The sequence below is a fragment of the Triturus cristatus genome, chromosome 7, assembly GCF_964204655.1.
Source record: "Triturus cristatus chromosome 7, aTriCri1.1, whole genome shotgun sequence".
Classification (NCBI taxonomy): domain Eukaryota; kingdom Metazoa; phylum Chordata; class Amphibia; order Caudata; family Salamandridae; genus Triturus; species Triturus cristatus.
The window spans coordinates 1,609,778,074-1,609,801,420 of NC_140590.1; the positions used below are offsets into that span (position 1 = coordinate 1,609,778,074).

The 23,347-nt window shown below is 45.5% G+C and overlaps 1 protein-coding gene across 4 annotated transcripts in view; it reads right to left on the reverse strand.

The window, feature by feature from the left end:
- The window catches only part of DNMT3B (DNA methyltransferase 3 beta), a 511,613-nt gene that overhangs the window by 32,448 nt on the left and 455,818 nt on the right, over window positions 1–23,347 (reverse strand). For all 4 annotated transcript variants that reach the window (XR_014966866.1, XM_085619485.1, XM_085619484.1 and 1 more), the window contains one exon: window positions 16,340–16,425. Coding sequence is in view for 3 of the 4 variants with exons in the window: in XM_085619485.1 (XP_085475611.1) it covers window positions 16,340–16,425 (86 nt within the window). In the remaining variant the exon portion in view is untranslated. The remainder of the gene's footprint in view (window positions 1–16,339; window positions 16,426–23,347) is intronic.

Consider the following 23,347-nt stretch of genomic DNA (forward strand, 5'->3'; position numbering starts at 1 on the left):
TTTTTGTCCTCGGAGCCGAGGTCTGCTTCGATTACGAGATGTCGATCCTGAGCGTTTCTTCAGATTCGATGTTTTATGTGGGGTTCCTAAAAGTTTGTTTGGCTGCTTTCGGTGCCAACGTGTTTGTCAGTGCTGATTTGCGCTTTGGTGCCGATGTGGGGCTGGAGCCGTCCCCGTGCTGTGGCCTTGTCGCAAGATCGGGAATGAGAATGGTCTGGTCCCATCTCAGCTCCGAGGCATGCTTGCAGTGTCGGCCTGAGCCGCACCCTGCTGTGGCGGGGAAGATGTGTGCGAGATTTTCTTGGCATGTGGTAGGTCAATAGTAATCATGGTACGTGGCGTCATCTTGGTCCTCGGTCCTGGCACAGGAATCAGTGGCGGCGATGTGGGGCCTTCAACGTGTACCGGAGCGTGTTCCTCACCGGAGGACTAATCCGAGGCAACATAGTGGCGGCTGCTGATGACCTCCCACCTCCTGTTGGTGCACCAGCCTTGAATTCTTTCTCGCTATCATGCTGCCAGCTTCATGGTGTGTGCCAAGGTACGATCCCCTCGGGTCCAAAGCGTCTTTTTGCTTTTAACAATGCGCAGGCTGCGCACTTGTCTTCTTTGTGCCCTGGGGATAAGCATAAATTACACACTTCTTCAGTGTTGGAGTGTGCATACTTGGGCCTTTCTCGGTGGGCGTGTGCTTGTGGCAAGCCAGGTACTTGCTTCCTGGCATCTCGGACCCGATGGATGTCGTTCACCGGATCTCCGGTTGATTTTTCTTTACCGCAGGCATCAAATCTTCAAGAGCTCTGACGCAGTTTGTTTGAGCCTAGCCCAATTGCGGAAAAAAACTTTCTAATAAAGGAGCCGTTGAACATGCGCAATATCGCGAGGAGGAGAAGAGATGACACATGATGCTGATCACAAAACTTCCTTGAGGAAATACAACTTGCAGAATCTGGGCCCAACACTAGATGGCAGGAGTGTGCATAGTATGTGTATCTGCAGGCAACACATGCTATGAATATATATATCCTAAGTAAATGTGCAGCTATCAGACATCACAAAACCTCACATCACTCAAGGCAGCCTGCAAAGCATGGAAGTTAAATAACAGCAAACACAAAAGTGGTATATACCTTAGACTATTGCAAGAAGCCAAGAATGAAAGTAAAGTCCTCAAATCCTCCACTCATCCCAAAATTCCAATGACACAAACAATCACTGAATATACAGAACACCCCCTCAAATCCCACTGATACAAATCTCAGACACTGGCCCATATATCCTCTTGTGGCATTCCTTCAAGCCTCATATTGCTGAACTCTGGTTAACTACATAATCTTTTTAAAAGCTACAAGGCAGGAGATTTTCATCATAACCCCATCTCATCGAAAGACTTTGCATCATCACGAAGCATAAATATGACCATCCTCTTTCTTTGATGAAGCCTACCTAAAACCCGACCCTATCACTACAAAAGAATCAACCAACTTCCATTCTTAGAATAAATCATTGAACAAGCTGCTATCTTTCACCCACACACCTGATAATACACTGACTTCAGCCAACAACTTCAAGATTACCAGCATGAGTTCTGACCCAATGCAACACTGATACAGTGACAATACCAGTGATCAATGTCGGGATATGAATACCGGCGAGCCCTGCATCCTACCTCTCCTATATTGGTCAGCGACTGTGGATACCAAAGACCACCAGGCCTGCCTCACAGTTTAGGATTGGGGCAGCTTATCCCTTTTGGACTGCCTGAATTGATTAGACATACTCTTCTTCCCACCTATTCTATTCAGGCACCCCTCGCTTTTCAACACTTGTACCTATGATAGTCTATCTATAGAACACACCATCACACCTATTTGACACAATGACAATGAATGTATCAGAGCCTACATAAGCACTATCCAAACCTTATGGTCAAGCCGACCAAATCAGACTCTGCACTGCACTAATTAACACTGCATGTTTCATCCCGGGATGAAGGGTTTGCTTTGCCACATGACCCTCAATTGTTTCCCTCCCACCCATTCATTACAAGTCACTTGGCTTCTACATAGACACCAACCTTTCCTTTAAGAACTTTGTGAAAAAGAAATCTTAAACAGCCTGGGGCCAGCGATTCCTCATCCAAGATTCTTGTTCCACCATCAAAGCCTGTGTTCTTCCTGCGATACATGGCAGCAAGGCTCTGCTTTGCGCTCTTCCTATTTCAACCCTGAAACACTGTAGACTGTCCCACAAAAATCTGTCAGTTTTGTAATCAATCAGCAGAATATGATCAAACACCTCTAACCTCAAGAAACTGAACTTTCACCTATGCCAGTCTGCAGTAAATATTAGTCTTACAGCATAATATTCAGAGCTACCAATCTCAAAAGAACACAGTAAAACACTCCATCTACAATGGGCTCTGCAATATTTGCACCATTGCCCTTTCAAGACTATCAATCTTGCTTTAAAAAGGAACAGATAAGAAAAAAGGCCCTCTCCGTCATCACACACAGGCTGAGAAACACACTCAGCCCATCTCCAATGATCTTTCTTTCTCTATAACAATACTTGAAAAATCAAACCTACTTTTTATTAATTGCCTACTGGAAATTGACACTACCCAGGCCACACCAATTTCTCCATCTACGTCTCTTTTACCCATTCCCAATAAATGTACATAACGTATCACATAGCAAACAGCCTTTAGCTATGTAACCCTCTGGGTACTAACTGTAACTTATCACACCTCAGACACATTTAGCTGGTTGTAGTTTCTAGGTCAAATTGTATAAAAAGCAGAGGGCAGAAAACAGACCTCATATTTTTAAAGAATTCCTGCAAAACACAAAGGTCCATCAAACCCTAGGGGGACACAGCACCACACAGTGCTCATGTGGCACTGCTTCTAACAGTGCTCCAGTGGGACACAGTTCCCAAAACTGACTAGTAAGACACCTCTCATTTGTGGTCTAGTGGGGTTACAGGACACATAATTCCCCAGTTTGGATTCATCTCCCCTTTTGCCCCAGATTAGCATAGTCCTCAATAGGCCCCCACTGGGACAAACTTCCAATAGATTCCCAGAGGGTGACAAATCCCAAAGCTGCTCCTGTGGAACAAAGCCACCAAAAACTGGAACTCTGTTCAATAGAGGGACAGGGTTCCAAATAGTGTCCGAGAGAGACGTGGTGCCTACTAGAGCCCCTCTAAATGTAAAATGTAAATGTTGTATACTTGTAGAGCGCACAGCTGCCCCAGCAACGGGGCGTCCCGGCGCTGTATACCGCTGGGGAACCCATCCTGGCTTTCCCTGTGAGATGGTCCCTACTGGGCATCTCCAAGGTGAAGACAAGCATCCCCAGCTTCCTTGTTCTGTCACCGGGACCAACCCTTCCAAAGTGCTCTCTTTGGGCCCATTGGGTGACCGCGTCCATGGTGTCATCTTCAGTCACAGCTGCCATAGTGCTCCTGTGGCTTTCGGCTCTCATTTAGTGCAGCTATGGGATACACTACACTGTGTTGGCTCGGTGGGACTTACCGACTCATATAGCTCCATAGGCCTTCACTCTGCTGCAAAAGCCATGCTTATCTGAGATGAAAATCTGTTGTGACGCAGACCTGTTTAATAACACTGCCCACAGCAATACCCAGCACAGAACCCACCCGTGGCAGTCTGAGCACCTGTAATTACCTTCCCTGGAAAAAGACGTGGAGAGCAGCAATCATTAAAAAACATCTTACCTTTGCTATTCTACCGTATTCTAGGCAATCCTGGAGACGAACTGTATCTGTCTGTGCAGGTAGCAAAGGTCTGAAGACAGGCAAACTGATTAAATCCTTAAGCATGCTAAAGCACTATAATATATTTCTATGCAACTTCCATCTGTAAATGTGGTTAACTGCCAAGTCTAGGAAATTAATTTATTTTCCCTGCAATAGCAACATTCTTTACTGTACACAGTTTGTGCAATACACTCTAATAAATAATGGCCCCTAAAGGAAAAAACTGCGTTTAGGAGTACTGACGACTTACCTACAGATGGACAAATAAATATTGGTTCACATAGGTTTAGCAGACAGGAATACATTCTATTTTATGGCCACAGCAGGTTTAAAAAGTTCAAAGAAAAGATGAATATGTCAATGGGATGCTGCACTTTTAACATACTGTTTGATATTCCCATGTAAATGCCACCTGGTGCATGTCTATTTTTTCAAGTCTATCAGGATATGCCCTCTTGAACATGCCCCTGGAGAGAGGCATCTGATAATGATATTTAAATATTCTTACCTGAACATATTAATGTGCTTAGACCATCTGAACATGCCAATGAAATAAGCTAATCTGAACATTCCCCAAGGATATGTACCCCTAAACAGGCCAAACCGAGATGCCCACCTGAACATGCCATTGGGATATGCCTAGCCCAACATGCCATCAGTATATGCTTATACTAGCAGACTTATGCACACCTGAAGATGCTACTGGGACACGCCCACTGGCCGTACTCAACTGAAAACGTCATCCCTATTTTTCCACTGGAGCACAAACATAACATCCTTGCCCTCTCTGCATCTTGAGTAAGTTCAGCGTATGCCCTGTATGCCATGCCTGGTTAACCTACCTTTTAACGTGTACCTAATTAGATACATCACACTTACACAGCACTTTATAGAACAAATGATTACGAAGACCTGTAATCTAAACATGATGAGGCTATACCAAGGAATATTCCAACCAGGGCCTGTACCACGAACAATCCCCCTCAGAACATACCATCTGAACACGCACACCGAAACACTTCTACATACTGCGACTACAATTCACTGTTTCAGTCTATAAAACGCATAGTTATCTTAAGTACATGGCAATGTATATCAGGACATGCCCCTAGAGTCTGTCATTATAGGTGGGAAATCCATACATGTCCACAGTGAAGGGTGCTGTGTACACTGGCTATTAGAATGTATTTCTGAATATTCCAGTGTTCATTTTAATAAGTCTATTCAAATGTTGCCTCTTAATTTCTAATAGAGGTGCGGCTTAGCCCTTCCCCCCAAACATACACACAGAACCCTCTGTTGCCCGTAACAAGGTAAAAGTGCCCCCTCAAACATTTCAATTCAAAAGTGACCCTTCAAAATGCTCATTCAAGAGAACCCTGCACACTGCCATCCAAACCAGCTGCCTGAATGTAGGCTTCTAGAAATATCTGCTCAAAATGACCATTAAGAAGAGTGGGCGGCACATTACTCTTCAATGTCCCAGAGCGTATCAATCCAGAAATGCCCTGTTATCGTGTCCGCTAGATAGAGGTGGGATCAAGGTACACCCATTATTCGTGTGCCTCAATATTTCCATCTGGAAGCCCCACTTAAAAATGTCTTTTGAGTATTTGCATCAGGAAGAGCCCAGAGGAGGTTCCCTGTGAGAAGGTGTATCGTAAAATGCCTGTTTGGAGGGCCCATTGATCATGCACATTGAGAAATTCACCCTGCGAAGATCCATGAGACCAGAATATCTAAATGCGACCACTGGAAGCTACACCCTAAGCATGCCCCTCATGTATAGCTACTTGAAAAACAATTTACTTACCTTCAGTATGCTCTTTCTGGTGGATGCTTCATCTAACTGCAGAGTGCTCACCTTGTGAATAAATACCAAAGAAGTAGCTCCCAAGGTGGTGGACATCAGGAATGTCTCAGTCTAGAAAGTCCTGGCAGACCAAATGGGCAAAATTCCCATCTCTACAGACCTGTCTGTCGTGGCAGTAATGCCTAGTTCATGTGTGCACTGATGTCCCTGTAGCTTCCTGACCCGATATCCAGTGCCAACACAGTGATAGCAGATATGGCGTTTGTGAAATATGGCCCATAGGCCTTCTGGAGAGTGTTTCTTAGCCAGTATGTAGCAGAGCTTAATGAAGAGGACTATCCATCAAGAGATGGCCTGCTTCTGCAGTGCTCTGCCCTTCTTTGCCTCTAAGGACCCCACAAAGAGCTGATCGTCCACTCAATGTTTTTTAGACAATTGATATAAAAGCTGAATGTTCTCCTGGGGTCCAAGCAATGGAGTCTCTCCTTCCTCTTTTGAAGGGTCAGGCGGAGGAAAGAAGGTTGGAAGAGTGATGAAGTCCAACCTGAAAAGGCGTCACCAACTTCGGAAGGAATGTCGCTCGAGTCCTAAGCACCAGTTTGTATGGGAAAAAGATGGTGTACGAAGACTGAACCTAGAGTGCCTAAAGTTCAGTCACCCCGCGTGCGGATGTTCTCACCACCAGGAAGACTGCTTTAATGTTAGTAGGCGTAAAGAACAACTGTGCATTACTTCGAAAGGGGGACAAATAAGAAAGGTTAGGACTAAATTCAAGTCCCACTGTGGCATTACAAAGAAGGTTGGTGAAAACATATGTAGCAAACCTTTTATATAATGCATCACAACTGGTGATTTGAAAAAAGGATGGCTGGTCCAGCAAATGTAAACAGGCCAGGTAACCTTTATCTGTGGCCAGAGCAAGATCTTCATGAGTCAATAACAAACAACAAATCCAACAGTTTTTACGGACCGTCCGTAATTTGGATCTCCCGTCCGTTGTCCGTGACGATCCCTTGCCAGAAGCCTCAGCTCCCTGATGGGGCCACCTCGCACTCCTCTGAGCACAAGAGCAGCCCCACCCCGCCCATTATCATTCTGTCTGGGGCTGATTGCCACATATAGAATGACAATGGGCCCGTCTGTGCTCTTACTGCATGTGGTGGGCCTCCTCCTGCCTTAGTCTAGGGCAGGACATTCAGTCAGGTGGGAGAAATAAACAAAAACGCCATGCTGCTAGGTGAGAATCCAGTTCATGAAAAGGTGGTGAAACAAGTTTTAAAAAAAAGGGTTATGAGTCTTTCACTGTCTCATCATTTTAAAACTGATGGATTTTCAATGTTATATTCAACGAAGCCATGATTGCTGCTTTTTTATTTTATACAACTAGCAACTATTGACAAAGCCAATAGTTTTGGCTTGTAGGTGTAACACTACTTATTTTTTATATAACTGGATGCAATGACAGAAGCAGTAAATTACCAGTTGGGCGGCACACTATGCTAAGCACAGATTTGTAGCTTAGGTGTTTTAAGCCATGCCCTTAATTACATCGAACACCCCCTTTGGAGAGACCCCGCAGTTTTTTGATCCCACTTAAAGTCCTGGAAACAACACCATGTCACAGTGACATTGTGCATCATGCATTACTCATGACATCCACGTTTTCGGATTGCCTATGTACAGGGGCATAGTGAGCCCTCTCCCGCCCCACTCCTTGCTTTAGGAACTACAGCAGGGGTGAAGACCTTGATGGGCCTCTTGTGTCTGCAACTCAGCCGACAAAGGCTTAGCTCATAATTAATGTGAAAAGGTGTGTAAGTGAAGGGATGGGTGGATGGCTGGATGGATTAGTGAAAGGGTGAATGGATGAATAATGAGAGAAAGGATGGACGAGTGAGTGAGTGGAAGGATGGATGAGAGAAAAGGTAAATAGATGTATGTATGGGTGGAAGGGTAAATGGACGGGTAAAAGGATGGATGGATGGATGGATGAGTGAAAGGGTGGATGACAGGCAAGTGAATGGGTGGATGGATGAGTGAACTGATGGATTGATGAATTGATGAGTAAAAGGATGCATGGATGAGTGAAAGGGTGGATGTAAGGCTGGATGAGTGAGTGAAAGGGAGGGTGGATGGACAGATGGGTGGGTAGATGAGTGAAAGGGTGGATGGATGAGAGAAAGGACGGATTAGTGAAAGGATGGATGAGTGACAGGGTCAATGGATGGATTCATGCATTGATAAGTAGGTGGATGGATGGTTAAATGAAGGGGGATGGAGAGAGAAAGGGAGGATGGATGGATGAATGACTGAAAGGGTGAATGGGTGGAATGATGAGTGACTGGGAAGATGAATGAGTATATGAAAGGATGGCTCGATGGGTGAAAGAGTAGCTTGCTGGATGGATGAGTGAATGGATGGATGAGTGTACAGATGGATAAGGTGAAAGGGTGAATGGAGGGATGGATGAGTGAAAGGGTGGATGGAGGGATGGGTGAGTGGAATGATGGATGGACGGAAGGATAGATGATGGATAGGTTTGCAAATGGTTGAATATTGATATGGATGGGTACACAGATGGAAGGACAGAATGAATGGTGAAAGACTGAATGATGGATAAAAGAATGATTACACTTTGTAACCCCAATTATCTTAAGTAAATTCCCTATAGATTGACTTTCACATTTACATGAGTCATTGTCTCTATATAACATGTGTGTGATGTAACGCACTCCGACACCCTGGCCTACTTACTTGGGATGAGTAGCAATATAAAAGAAAAAAAATACACGTGAGAGAGAGTCTATGTGAAGATGGATGAGAGAAAAGGTAAATAGATGGATGTATGGGTGAAAGGGTAGATGGACGGGTAAAAGGATGGATGGATGAGTGAAAGGGTGGATGACAGGCGAGTGAATGGGTGGATGGATGAGAGATTGGATGGATGAGTGAAAGGATGGATGAGTGATAGGGTCAATGGATGGATTCATCAATTGATGAGTAGGTGGATGGATGGTTAAATGAAAGGGGGATGGAGAGAAAGGGAGGATGGATGGATGAATGAATGACTGAAAGGGTGAATGGGTGGAATGATGAGTGACTGGGAAGATGAATGAGTATATGAAAGGATGGCTCGATGGGTGAAAGAGTAGCTGGCTGGATGGATGAGTGAATGGATGGATGAGTGTACGACTGGATAAGGTGAAAGGATGAATGGAGGGATGGATGAGTGAAAGGGTGGATGGAGGGATGGATGAGTGGAATGGTGGATGGATGGAAGGATAGATGATGGATAGGTTTGCAAACGATTGAATATTGATATGGATGGGTACACAGATGGAAGGGCAGAATGAATGGTGAAAGACTGAATGATGGATAAAAGAATGATTACACTTTGTAACCCCAATTATCTTAAGTACATTTCCTATAGATTGACTTTCACATTTACATGAGTCATTGTCTCTATATAATATGTGTGTGATGTAACACACTCTGACACCCTGGCCTACTTACTTGGGGTGAGTAGCACTATAAAAAATAAAAAAAATACACATGAGAGAGGGTCTATGTGAAGAGGAGGGTCACCATTGGAGGGTCGCAACAAGGCCGAACTGGGCAGCGGGCGTTTCCCTGGGAGATTGGAAAGGTGCACATTTGCTCAAACCTGCGCGCATACTGAAAAACCATGACGTGCACAATTGTCTTAACCTAATATAAACTTCTTTTCACTTGCACTTAAGTGGTTGTCTATTTACTTACTTATATACTATTGCGCGACCTCTTCTGATGTGTCTGTAAAACTTACTTTTTGTCCTGAATTTTGACCTCCTATCCTCAATTTTGACCCTTTGTCCTGAATTTTTACACTCACTGTCCTGAATTTGCACCCATGCCAGTTGGTCACCCAAGTATCACACCATATCACAAACTTGTCCCAGAACCCTGCATATACAGATTTCATGGAAGGATGCCAATGACCTTGGGAGGGAGATCAAAAAACTCAATTGCAGCCGCTTCATTTCCATGCATGGAGGTGCAGATTGCTCAGGCCCTATTGCAAGACGCTGCCCTGCTGCTACAACAGGGGCTCCTCCCACAGTGGAAGCCTGATCAGAGGGAGGATGCTCGGACCCTAAAATTCCAGGTACCACACTCTCCTGGCCCAATTGGGTGCCCAGTCATTCCTGATCTTCTTCAGAAGTCTGGGTAGGTGAGGCAGCAGGAAGACATACACGTGTCCTGTGCTTCATTCTATATGGAATGTGCCTCTGAGAGAGAAACGTCTTGGGAACTCCATGGTGCAAATGATGACACTGCATGTTCTCTCCAGTGGCAAACAGATGTAGCATGGGTTTTCCGCACTGTTGGAAGATGCCCTGTGCCACCTTCGGATGTAACTGCCATTTGTGATCCGCTAGATGTCTCTGACTGAGTATGTCCGCCCTGGCGTTTAAGATCCCGCTGGGTGGTGTACCACAAAGAAAATCCCCTGAATGATCCAGCCAGCTTCAAAGACGCAGAGTCTCCTGGCACAGGACCTTGTACCCAATACTGCCCTAGTTGTTGCAGTAGCATATGACTGTAGTGTTGCCTGTGAGAACCTGCCCTAGCCCCCATTTGATTATTCACAGGAAGTCCCTCAATGCCCACCAAATCGCATGAAGGGGGGACTCCGCCAGAGACCGGTGTCTTTTGATTTTCGCCTCTCTCAGATGACCTTCCTAACCAAGTAGCACACGTACATCACCACGGTGAGCTATCGGAGGGTTAGAGAGAAGGATCTCCCACTGGTCCAATTCCAGTCAAGCAGCCACCCCTCAAGATCTTTTGCAGTCCCCCTTGACCCCTGGATGGAATCTGACAAAGTCCATTATTGCTGAAATCAATGAGACATTAGGTACCACTCCAACACTTGCTTGTGGCATCCGGAATGTTCGGTGAGGAAGATGCAGGAAGCTAACAGGCCCGGAAGCCTCGGAGTCATCCTCATTAAGACCCAGGACAGAGGTTGAAACATCAGGTTCTTAGCCCAAATATCCTAAGCTCACTGGAGCGGAGGAAAAGCTCGAAATCGCACCATATCCAGCATGGCTCAGATGAAAAGGAGCCTCTGTGAAGAGGTCAGATATGACTTCAGCTGGTTGATCGAGAACCTCAACAATTTCAAAAGGTTCACCATCGTCTGGAGGTAGTCTGTGACCAACAGTGGGAACCACCTCAGAGGAGCAGCAACCACTGCCATCACTCTTGTAAACACATAAGGGGCACAGGAGAGGCCAAAAGTGAGTGCTGCAAAATGAAAATGCTTGTGACCCACCTTAGACCGCAGGTAGTGCCTGTGGGACAGCTGGACACGGATGTGAAAATAAGTGCCCTGGAGGTCCAATGTCACCATCCAGTCTCCAGGATACAGAGTAGAAAGAACCTGGTCGAGAGTGAGCATAATGAATTTGTCTTTGGGCAGGAGAGAGTTTGAAGGTCTAGAATAGTAAGGAAGTCTCTGCTTTTCTTCTGCACTGGAAAGTAACAAGAATAACAACCAATCTCCTGTGGCCAAACAATTCTACACTTAAGACGGGTAGATGGTCTTCTGACAGGTGTTCCACCGTAGGTGGCAGGTACGGTGGAACGAAAAGGAATGGTAGGGTGTAACCCACTAGACAATTTGCAGGACCCATTTGTCGGATGTGATATTTAGCTACCCCTGCAAGAAGTGGAAGTGGCTGATCCTCCCACTTGTCAGGTGGCTGTATGCTGCTAAGCGCTCACTAATGGGATTTACTGTTGTTGCAGGAGGGGTGGAAAATTGTAAGGAGCGCTGACCCTGATGTCCAGGCCGTTATCTGTCGGGCTTGTCCCCTGACCTTGACAGGGCAGAGAAACCTGTTGTGCAGAAAGTCAGGGCTGGCGCTGACTGTATGCCAAGGGAGACATTGTTTACTTCACATGCATTACATCGCATGCCATTACGACCGCGTTGTTACATCGCATACAATTACATCGCAAGTCGTTACAACGACTTGCTGTAGGGGGCAAAAGGTGTTGGATATACAATCCAACACCTTGCCTGCTGTTGCACAAACTGGAGTAGGAATAGTAAATTATACTATTCCAAGTCCAGCGCACCCCCTACAGCAAGTCGTTGTAACGACTTGCGAAGTAATCATATGCGATGTAACAACATGGTCATTGTAACGACCGCGTTGTAATGGCATGCGATGTAACGCCTGCGTTATAGTGACATATATTCGTATGCCAAGCTCCTGGGGCAAATTCGTACCCATTTCCACCATTGTCATCTTCACATGGCTGGCTCTGATCATAGTCCAAGCCAAAAGCTGGTGTAATATATGTACATGGCTGCACAGCAGTAGAATTGCATCATAGTCTGATGGGTTCAATAAAGGTTGCGGCATAACAAGATCTGAACATGGCTGAGATGCCAAGGTCGCGTCAAAGCTGCCTCATAGTTAGACAACACAATAGGCTGCTAGATCCCCTCCAGCGCTGGTGTTGTCAGTGCTCACGCCAGTGCCAAGGGTGGTTCACGGGGCCCAGACAGTGCAGAGGCCAAAGTCGCCGGTAGTAACCCAACTGGGGTGCCATGCAGATTTGTGGGTGTAGAAGGTGTGCCAGTGGTAGCTGGAAGTGTGCCAAGAATGCACAGCAAAGACTCTTGAAAGCCTCTGACTTGCTGTGCATCCCTGATAAACCTGTGAACTCAGGGTGCAATGGGATGAGGGATGGAATCTACTCCTCGGTGGAACGGAAGCAAGACCAAGAGGCATGGTGATGCCCTTGAGACGTCTCAGGAAGGGGCTGAGTCTCGCTTGGACTTCTTATGTTTTAACTTTGACTTACCCAAAGACATTGACCTTGAGGAAGTTCGGCTTTAGGAACAACTGAAGGAGTGGCAACGGGAGCAAATCCGTGCTCTCGACTTAGAGAGGGACACGCGCAGAGCCTTCCAGTGCTTTGCCTCGCAGTCTCAAATTGAATTTCTGGTTCATTTGAGTGCAGTCACTGCAGGCCTTGGAGTCATTCGAGAATCTTGAGCACCAATGACCTTATGGGGAACTGTCAAATACATGTTTGTGACAGTCCATAGAAGGCTTAAGCTCTGTAGTCTTAGGGGGTGGCATCCCTTCCACAATGGAAATATTTTCTGAAGAAAATTCTCTTTGCAAATGAAGAAAAGGAAGAGCAGGGTTCTGGATCTACATCTGCAGGCGCAGAAAGAAAGGAACTAACGTCAGTGGACATGGGTGGCGCTTACAGGTGGCTTTGTTCACTGCCAGAGTGTAATGGTATTGATGCGGAGGTGCACAGCGCCACTTGCTGGCACGTGGGAGCCCTGCTTTGAATTTCACGGTTCTAGCCTGGTGCGTGGGGATATTCACAAGGTAAGGAATCTGCGGTTAGAAGTATTCATCAGAACACAACCTCCATAATATACCCAATGGTAGGAAGAGTTAATTAGGACAGAGACCGGTACATGCCCTCAAGGATCTACCCTGCAGCATAACCATTCATTGACATTCTTAAAACTTTAAGTACAAAGCTATTCATTAGTGGGTGTGGAATCAAGGCTATCCTTTAAGAGTATAATTCTGCTCTGAATGTTGATGTATACATTAGTTCCTCTTATATCCAGAAAGAAAATGTATGTATATCTGCACGGTGAAGAGCAGGCTACATAACTGTCTACTCTGGCCTGGCAAGACTGAGAGCAGCTGTGAGCTGTCATGCCAAATCTTATCAACCTTCACTTCTTTTTCAGTACTTTAGTAATGCTGAGGGTTGGTCCAGACTCACCTCTTCCTAAATCTCTAGCTGTGAGAAGGCAATACTGGGAAAAGTACATATGTTTATTAATTAAGGCTAAATAACAGCTAGTGACATTTCTGTTGACATCTAAGAGTTACATCGCCATTGACTCTCAGCTTATGTAAGGAAATTCCTGTTTTGTATGATAACCCCCAGGTTTTTAGACTGATGCTGCTGTTTTTCGACTCTGAGTGCATGGCCTTGACCCCAAAACGTGTATGTTACATTGGCTATACCCAACTGGTATAGGCTAACTTACTTGGAAGTCCCTAGTAAATGTTATGCAAGGCCTGTAAGCTGGAGAGTCACTTCAGGGATTGCACATTAGTCTCCCAGTCCGCCACTGTAGACTGGCAGAGCAGTTTCGTGCTGATAGCCCAACTTTGCCATTTTAATCCACAGCAAAGTTAAATGTCCCCCTGCAACATGTGTAAGTCACCCCTATGGTAGGCCTACCAAGCCCTAAGGCAGGATGCAGCATATTTCATGGGCAGAGCATGTATTTTCGTGCTCTGACTATAAAAAAGCAAAACTGTCGTTTATACTGTGAAAAGACTTGGTCACCCCATTGGCGAGTGCAGGACTACACGCTGACCCCTCCGTTCTGCTAACTCCTGAAGGGTGCAACCAAAGATGATACTCCGAAGGATCAAACAACTTGTTGCATTAAGCCCAAGTTGATTCTCAAGTCAAAATTAATCTAATTAGTTACAGTGTTCAACTTTTACACAGTTGCCACCTTTGTTGCCTTCAATCTCCCTTGCCCTCAACCACTGCACAAGAAACTTGAAACCAAGACCGTGTTCGGCCCCCCTAGAGAGACATGCTTACGACTCCCAGGAAAGGAGACAATGTGGGCCTGCACTGGAGAAAGGTGTTGCCTCCCTACTTCAGGAAGGTATACATGTGTTGGCCCAAAAGGCAAGCTACAAAGTAGAAGCTGCCTTTCTAGAGCAACTGAGGAACACTTGGGACAGGGCAGCTCCATTGTTTAAGCAGACTAGCTGGCAGCCGGGAAGGACAGGGGAAACCTGTTCTCAAACCAGGTTTTCAGGAAAGTGTATCACCCTTGGTAGCCACACCTCTGAGTTGGGCTAGGGAGCACGGTACGCCATGAGAGGGGTTCTGCCATGTTGGGAGTGGTCAGAATGATGCATCTTGAGATAGCGAGATGTCACACTTCCCAGGAAGTGGTCATCAGGAGATCGAGAACCTTGTAGTCCATTGGCTACCAACAGCATCCTACCCTGAGGACATTTTCTGAGCAACAATAGGGCACCCAGATCTCATCTGGACTGGAAGAAAGGACTGAAGGAGGGCTGCCCTGCTGCACTGTGGCACACAGAGGCTTTACAGATGTGGACTACACCTGCTGAACCTAGTCGCTAGCAAAGGAAAGGGACTGTGCCTGCTGTGTCTTGCTGGTGGAAAGACCGCCTCTAGAGCCCAGCTATAGCAAAGAGACTCCATGGGCCAGTATACTGACCTACTGTTCACATAGGGCCACAAGAGTTGAGCCTGCTGGGAAAAGTTGGTAACCCAGAATTTTCAAGTCGCCACCAACTACCGCTGTGCAGCAACATAGACCAGGGCCTGATGCTTAAAGTCGCACCCGAGGTTGCTGAGCCCAAGAGAGATGTCAGTGTGCAGCTTGATTGCTCAGAAGCCAAGTTATCACCCAGGGAAGGATCTGACTGTGACTGTTATATCGGGCAACTGATAGCCCAGTGGAGACTGAACTTCTACCAGCACCGAGAGGACTTCAAGGGGCGTCAACCTTGTGACCACGACTGCCTCTCCCCCATTCATGGACCGAGGAGTAGCCGCAGGAAGACCCCTATCGACTGCACTGTATCCACAGCATCCTTCATCCTGTGCATTAGGACCACTGCAACGGATGAAAGTGCCTTGAACTGACTGAGGATTGCTTCTACCCTTGAGGAAACTCTTTCTGAAAACCTTGCTGGTCCTCCCAACAGGCTCACTACTGGAGATGTTTGTCTAAAGTGACTGCATTAAAACTAGACCAACATTTTAGTGAAAATATTTCTAATTGTCAAATTCGTTGAATTTGAACAATGTTCATTCGTGGGTGAGTGAAATGCTTTCATGTACTGTTTCTTGTTAATTCTTTATCTCTGGAACCCTTTGGTAGATCTTTTTGGTTGTGGTGTCTACAAATACAGTCTATTCTTATAAACTGGTGTCGGATTTCCTTGGTGTTTTCTCAATTACTTTAATTGTTTTGGTGCTGTTTAAATACTTTACACATGTTACTTTGTGCAAGCCTTGCTGCACAGAGCCAGAGTTACCCAGGGTTGAGCTGAAGGTTTGACACATGAAACCTACGGGTTCTAAAGGGGTTGGTAACTGTATTAGACGGTGAGGTCGCACACACACTCCATATAATACACCCCATTTCCTCACAGTAAAAGACATACGTTTTAAGTGGTTGCACAGCTTCACCTGAAAACATCTGACTGAACATATCACCAAGGTAGGCCTGTGCTATGCAGGTTCTCATTTTTATCAGCCATGGTGGGGAATTTATGGATGTGAAATGATCCTTGGTAATGTCACTTTGGTGGGCATCATTGAAATGCCAGACGGAATTCAGATTTTACAGTGAAAGAGAGCGGTGCTAGGCTTGATGTATGTTTAATAACGATATACTTCTTATTTTATTATCAAATTGTTTAAAGACATCCAAATTGTGAATTCACACACCTTTTCATAATGGTATTGTACTGTCTGTTAACTACATTAAATAATTTGAAAATGTAGTGTTTTGTAAAACTTAACCTGTGATATAATCATTAATTGCAAGGTGAACAGTAAGCATGTGAACATGTTAAAATGTAATGTAATTTCGATTTGCAGGGAGGAATATTTCAATCAATAGAGGTAACTTACTTGTCCATTCCTGGCAGGTTTCCCCAAAAATAGCGAGCCCTGTGAGCGGCTGATACCCTGACAGCATCTATCATTATCGGATTGCACTGAAAACAAGACAAACAGCTTGATGGAAAAAACAGAAGACCAGGAAATTTAAGACGTTTACTAGAAAGCTTCCCTATAAATAACCAATAACACTAAATGTGAAGCCATTACTTAATTAAAAAACCCTGAAACTTTATTACTTGGCAGCAGCCTATATAGCTAGAGGATTATTCAATCAATCAATACTCTTTTTTCGGCATTACCCCATAAAAGATAGACAAGTAAATATCTAAACATGATACAAAATACATGATAAAACATGCAAGAGTCTGATTAAAAACAGCTGCCACGAAGCTGGGAAAACCAATCAGACTGGGAGTACCACTCTCAGCCCATCCAATGACTTACTCTGGAAATATGTAAAAACACTGGACATTATTATTGTCGTTAGACCATTGCTCTAGGAACAAACTTTGAGGCACTGAAAAGCCATCCAATTTCTCGCAGTCATATAACAATATCCGTTACTCAAGCTACACCATGTATCTAAATGTTCATTGTTAACTGAAAATCCAATAAAGACAATTAAAAAAAATACACAATAGTACCGTACACAGCAATTGATGGTTTAAAGGTTCATCTATCAGCATCTGGAAGAACATATTTGCGCCTAATACACCACACTGCAAATAAATACTTTGCGACTGCAAATACTATGCTTCTCCTAGTATCTGTTCTTCTGTTTTAAGGATTCTATAAGCCACCAAATGCTGTACAGTCCCTAAGTTTCTACACGTGTGAATTATTCATTTGGCCCTGGTCCTATTATACTTTGGGCAGAAAAAGAGGGCAGCGACCTCAGTTTCACTGGCCAATCCACAAGACGGGCAGGCCAGCTCCTCATTAGTGCCTGGACTAGCCCATTTAAGAGTGTGTGTGCGCAGTGGTATGGTCCCGTATCTAAATAGCACATAAAGTTTTCTGGCCAAGTTGGGTTCGATTTTGTCTAAAAACTCTTCCGCCATGCAAAAGTCCTTTAATTGCGAGAATCTGCATGTCAGTGCGCCCAATGTTGAACTAGCTGGGAGGGAGCTCAGTTTAAAATTCTTATAGCTCCATTTGAGTTCAGCTTTAGAATCTGGTTACATGTCCCCCCGGGGGTCATCCCTGAGCCTATCTTTCCCTTTTCAGAGTTTCTCGAACGTATCTAATCCATGGTAGATTGCCTGCCCCCTGTAATCCAAGTATCTCTTCCAAACCTTGTCTATAGGAGATCAGCTCCAGGGGTAACCCAGACTCTTCTCTAATAGAGTTTTCACCTAATAGCAATCCCCTCTGAAATAGGCCTAACCCGTGTCTAGTCTTAATGGTACTAATGGCGTGCTAACTGGAAGATTCATCAGCTGCCTCACGAAACGATTCTCTGCCAAGACAAAGGCATTTATGGCCTTGTGTTCCCAGAGCTCCACCCCTTAGAAGGCAGTCCCCATTGCCTGATGTGTGTAGATCTAAATTACCAGTGGAGTTGATTTAAATAATGACCCCATGAATTCATTTAACAACTCCCCTCCAGTATGTTGCTCCAATTTGAGTCTACGTTTGGTGATATGGGCTGCCTAAACCATCCGCTCACTAAGTGTAATCCGAGGTACTCGAAAGTGTGTACCTGCTCTAGTGGACTCCCATTTAGTATAGGGTTTGGTCATGTTGAGCGACATGGATTAAATACCATAAGGATTATGTCACTTACCCTGTAAGCATCTGTTCTTGGCATGTAGACCTGCAGATTCACATGCTTTGCCTACTCCTGCCATCTAGTGTTGGGTCTGGCTGTTTGAAAGTTGTTTTTCTTCGAAGAAGTCTTTCCCAGTCACGAGGTAAGGTGACTCTCCTTTCGGTGATAATGCGCATGGGCATCGACTCCATTGTTACATTGTTTTACCGAAAGAGGGCGAGAATGGAGTAAGTAAGTGCAGTACAGAGATGTCCACGCGTATGTAATGTAAATAATAAGAACTGCAACAACCATAAGTGTCCAGGGAGGACGCATGTAAATCTACAGCTCTACATGTCAAGAACAGATGCTTACAGGGTAACATTATTAGTTTGAGGCATGTGTTGTGTAGATACACATGCTTTGCATAGATTGTATAGCAGTATTCTCCCAAGGCGGTGGCTAACCAGTGGGTGTTGCTGTTGTTTGAAAAAGTGTTTGTTAGCACTGCTTGTCCTACATTAGCTTGACGTGCTAAAACATCCACACAATAATGTTTGGTGAATGTGTGTGGTGTAGACCATGTAGCTACCTTACATATGTCAGCTATGGAAATGTTACCTAAAAAGGGCATAGATGCTCCTATTTTGCGAGTAGAGTGTGCGATTGGAGGTATAGTTAAAGTTCGTTTAGCTTTAACATAGCATGTTTGAATACATTTGACAATCTACCTAGAAATACCAGATTGAGAAATAAGATTTCCTTTATGAGGTGGAGCAAATGCAACAAAAAATGGTTTTGCGAAAATGTTTTGTCCTATCAATATAGTATAGTAATGCTCTTTTTACTTTGTGTGTAGAGCTCTTTCTGCTACTGAATTAGGTTGAGGGAAGAATAAAGGTAACTCAACTGATAGATTAATATGAAAAGCAGAAACTACTTTTGGAAGGAATTTAGGGTATGGACGAAGAACTAATCTATCTTTATGAAGTTGAAAGAAGGGTTCTTATAAGGCGCCCTTTCAGTAGGCCAGGAAACCTACATTGTTTGTCAGTCTCTCTGTTGATTTCTCCCCACGCTCATCCCGAGCTCCCAGGCCCCTCAGCACCGCCCCTGCCTGCCTTCACTTCTCTTGGTGCCTCGGTTGGAAGAGGAGGTGAGCTTGGAGCTGCTCCTGTCACTCTGAGTAACCCTTGTCTCTCTCCTCACCAATTGGATTGCACTTGCTTTCGTCTGATTTAACTTACTATTATTCTGACTCACCGAATGGAATATGGTCCATCTAATAATCTCTTTTGCCCTGATGAAGTTCCTATAAAAGGAACGAAACGCGTTGGCTATTGTCCTGTGTCTTTTATATGAAGAAGAATAAAGAATTTTGAAAAAGACAATACTGGCTGAATTGTGACTTCATCCCTGGTGCTGCCTCCACCTTCTCTTGAAATCCTTAAAAGGTTAATGCCTGTTACTTACCAACACGTATCAGTGAAGTGATAGCAATTAGAAATGCAACCTTCCATGAGAGAAACTGTAATGGACAATTGTGTAATGGTTCAAAAGGTGGACCCATAAGCCTCGTGAGAACAATGTTAATGTTCCAGATAGGTGCAGGTGGTACCCTTTGTGGTATTATTCTTTTTAAGGCCACATAAATGCTTTAATTACTGGAACTATGAATAGGGACACGTTGTCTGTTTTGCAGCTATGCAGCTACTGCTGCAATATGTAATCGAATAGATGTGTAAGCTAAGCCAACTCACAGTAGATGTAAAAGATAACAAATGATATGTTGTATAGATGCATCTAGCGGATCAACTGTGTTATTATGACAATATATCACAAACCTTTTCAACTTTGCTGCATAACATGCTCTAGTGGTGGGTTTTCTTGCTTCGTTCAGGATTGTCATGCAATCTGGTGGTAGCTTTCAATATCCAAACTCTATGACGTCAGGAGCCAGATCGCTAGGTAGAGCTCCTTGGGGTTTGGATATCTGATTTCTCCATGGCTCTGTGTGAGAAGGTTGGAAGTGAGGTGTAGTTTTTGGTGAGGCACTACTGACAGTTCTAATAGTGTGGTGAACCATGGTTGACGAGCCCATGTGGGAGCCACTAGAATCATTGTAAGTGATGTCTGCTTGAGTTGCCGAACCAGTAATGGAATTAGAGAGAGAGGCTGAAAAGCTTAAGTAAATATCCCTGACAAGTTAATCCATAGGGCATTGCCTTTAGATAGATGGTGTGGGAATCTAGAGGAGAAGTTTGGGCATTTGGATTTCTCTGCTGTTGCAAAGAGGTCTATGTGTGGAAACCCCCATTTTTACGTCTCACCTAGCGACGCAGCACATGCGCTGCTCGCTTGCAAGACTATTGTCGTCGGTTTTGCTTCGGAAGCGGCATGTTTGTACCCTCTCTGTCTCCTGTTTGCCGTGCCTGCGTGGACAGGAGATGTGGACGCGTACGGCGTTTCAGCACAACGCGCGCATGGCGCGCTTTCACTTTCCCTCCCTCCCCCCGTCGGCTTCAGTTCATCTCGGAAGCTCCCGGGGACCCTGCACGGCGTCAGCAGCCTCTGAGTCGGCTCACTGTTCTGTGATTCTGGGCAAGTCACTAATCCCGGTCTCTTCCGCCTTGTTTATCCTTCCCAGCTTTCCTCCCATCTCTCCATTATGGCCCTTTCTAGTGGCTGCATCCAAATTGTTCTATCTCCGTGCCCCACCCTTTAATGTGTTCCCTGACTCTGTGCCTCTGCTGTTTCGCCCTCCTTTTCCCCGTACTCCCTCCTGCTTTCTGTCGGCTCGGATCTCCACCCCCCTCCGCAGCCTCCCGCGCTGTCCTGGAGGACTGGGGAGGATTCATTCATACCAAAACACCTTCTGGAAAATCTTTAATGAAACAATGTGAAAGAGCAAGCCGCAGTGCCCAGGCAGAAGGAAAGCGAGGCATGCAGACTGCAGAGCCCAGCACGCCTCGGTGCATGTAGGCTGACCGAACATACACATAACGAGTGCATGTGCAGTTTGCCACGCGGCAACTCCGGAGAGCGTCGCATCTAGCCATTGACAAAACACCTCTATTTAAGAGTGTAGTTAGACACATATGGACCACCGTATCCGGATGAAAGAGGAATGGAAATCTCGGTATAGAATGAGGGGGACGATTCACCCACTGACCGCGTCATGCATGTAATCTTACACCATCTGTTGATCTCAGTATTTGCCTTTTCCCTGGCATGTGTGCTGGGACATATTGTTGGTTGAAGTGCTCAGGAGCTGCCGATGTCTTGGAAATGAAGACACTGTCCCGAGCTGTCAAACGGTCTTCTTACTGGTCCCAGAATTAGTGTGCGCACAAGGTTAACCAAGCGAATAGGATGACTGACGTTTTGTCTGACCCGTACACTTGATGTGCACAAATCACGAGAATCCCATGTTGAGGATGGAGGGGTAGGGACCTGCAACATTAATCAACACCTAAACTTGCCTTCTCTGCGTTATGCTCAAGTGTCGAAACGTCTATGTGGTTGGAGGGTTAGAATGCTTGCTGTCTGTCTTGGGATTTTTTTATTGTCCGTATGATTGTTTTGCACCATCCCTACCTAAAAGATGGTGGTCTTGTTTTCTGTTAGCATTCGTTTGTAGAATATCGAAGATAGGTGAGCTCTATGGTGCACTAGGAAGTGAGATATGCTTGTCTATGTGAAATGGCTAACCAAGATGGCATGTTGTGAAGGTGGTGAGATGGTGTGGTGTTTGTGTGACGGGCGCTGAGTTGTGTGTTACTGTGCTTTGATGTAATTGTAAAATTTTTTATTTATATAGTGCTTACTACCCCATACAGCGCTTTGCAGGGAGTAGCCGCTACTCTGGAAACCAAGATTAGAGGTTAATAGTAGACTCTTCATTTTCTTTGTAAATTAGTTATGCAGAATTAATATAATAATTATTTTGTCACATTTCAAAGCTACTAATTGTATGTATGTGTGAGAAAGTGCCATCTTTCTTGCATGGTATGCCCTCACTTTTTGCTGAATTGCTGAATGTACTTTGACTGAGTGTGCCCTGGACTCCTGCCAATCAGGTGCCCAGGGCCTATGTTCCTTCCCTAAAACAAACAAAACCCAAATTGGCAAACTCTGGCCACATGTCAGCCCCTGGTAAATGGTACCCTAGGTACCCAGGGCCTTGTGACCAGGGAAGGCCTCTAAGGCCTTCAGCACTCATTGTGCCACCCTTAGAGGCCCTGTACCCTTACACACACACACACTGCCTTTGCAGGCTGAGTGTTTGGGTGCAAGACAAAAACAAAGTCGACATGACACACATCCCTGTGTGCCATGCCCATCACCTACACTGCCATGGCATACATCAGCCACCCCTCTAGCTGGGTGCCTTATGCCAATGGTGTGGGCACAGGAGCAGGAGCCCTGTGCCCCTACAGTACCCAGGTCCATTCCTGAGCACTGTAAGTGCAGTGCTGCCATTTAAGAGTACATGGTGCTGAGAGCTCGTCAAACACGAGCTCCACAGCACCATAATGGCAACACTGAAGACTGAGAAGTTTGGTATCAAACTTCTCTGCACATTAAACCCACACTGATGCCAATGTGTGATTTAATGTACCAAGCACCCCAGAGGGCATCTTAGAGATTCCCCTTTAAACCTAACCTACAATCCACGTCTGCTCTGAGGCTGCCACACAGCAGACATGTTGCTGGACCCCTTGGTAGGAGAGCCCCTGCTCTCCTGGGACTGCAACAATGCACATCCTGGGCGAGGTGCTAAATCTCCTCCCCCAGGATTGGCAGGGGGAAGATTCAAAGGCATACCGCCTCTGTGAGCTTCCCCAGGCCACTGCAACCCCCCACTCTGGCGGGAAGCTTTGGCCGGAAACCCCAAATAAGGACAGGGGATGTGCCAGCCTGCCAACCCCACCCCTCAGGTGGGGTAGGCGAGGTGAAGCACATCTCCGGGCTCTCGCCATCTTGAAGATGGGGAGCCCTACCCTATCAGGACTAGGCTACTGCCCCCCTCCCACAGGAGAGAGGCAGGATAGGGGGTGTACCCACCCCAGGACAGGGACCCATTGGTCCCTGCCCTTCACCTACCTGTAACGCCCCTAAATCTAGTATTTAGGGGCACCCTGAACCTTCCTTCCCCAGATTCCAGATTAAAAAATACAAAGAAGAGCAAGAAGAAAGAAGACCTGCCCTGCAGCTGCTAAAAAGAGGAAGACACCAACTGCTTTGGCCCCAGCCCTACCGGCCTG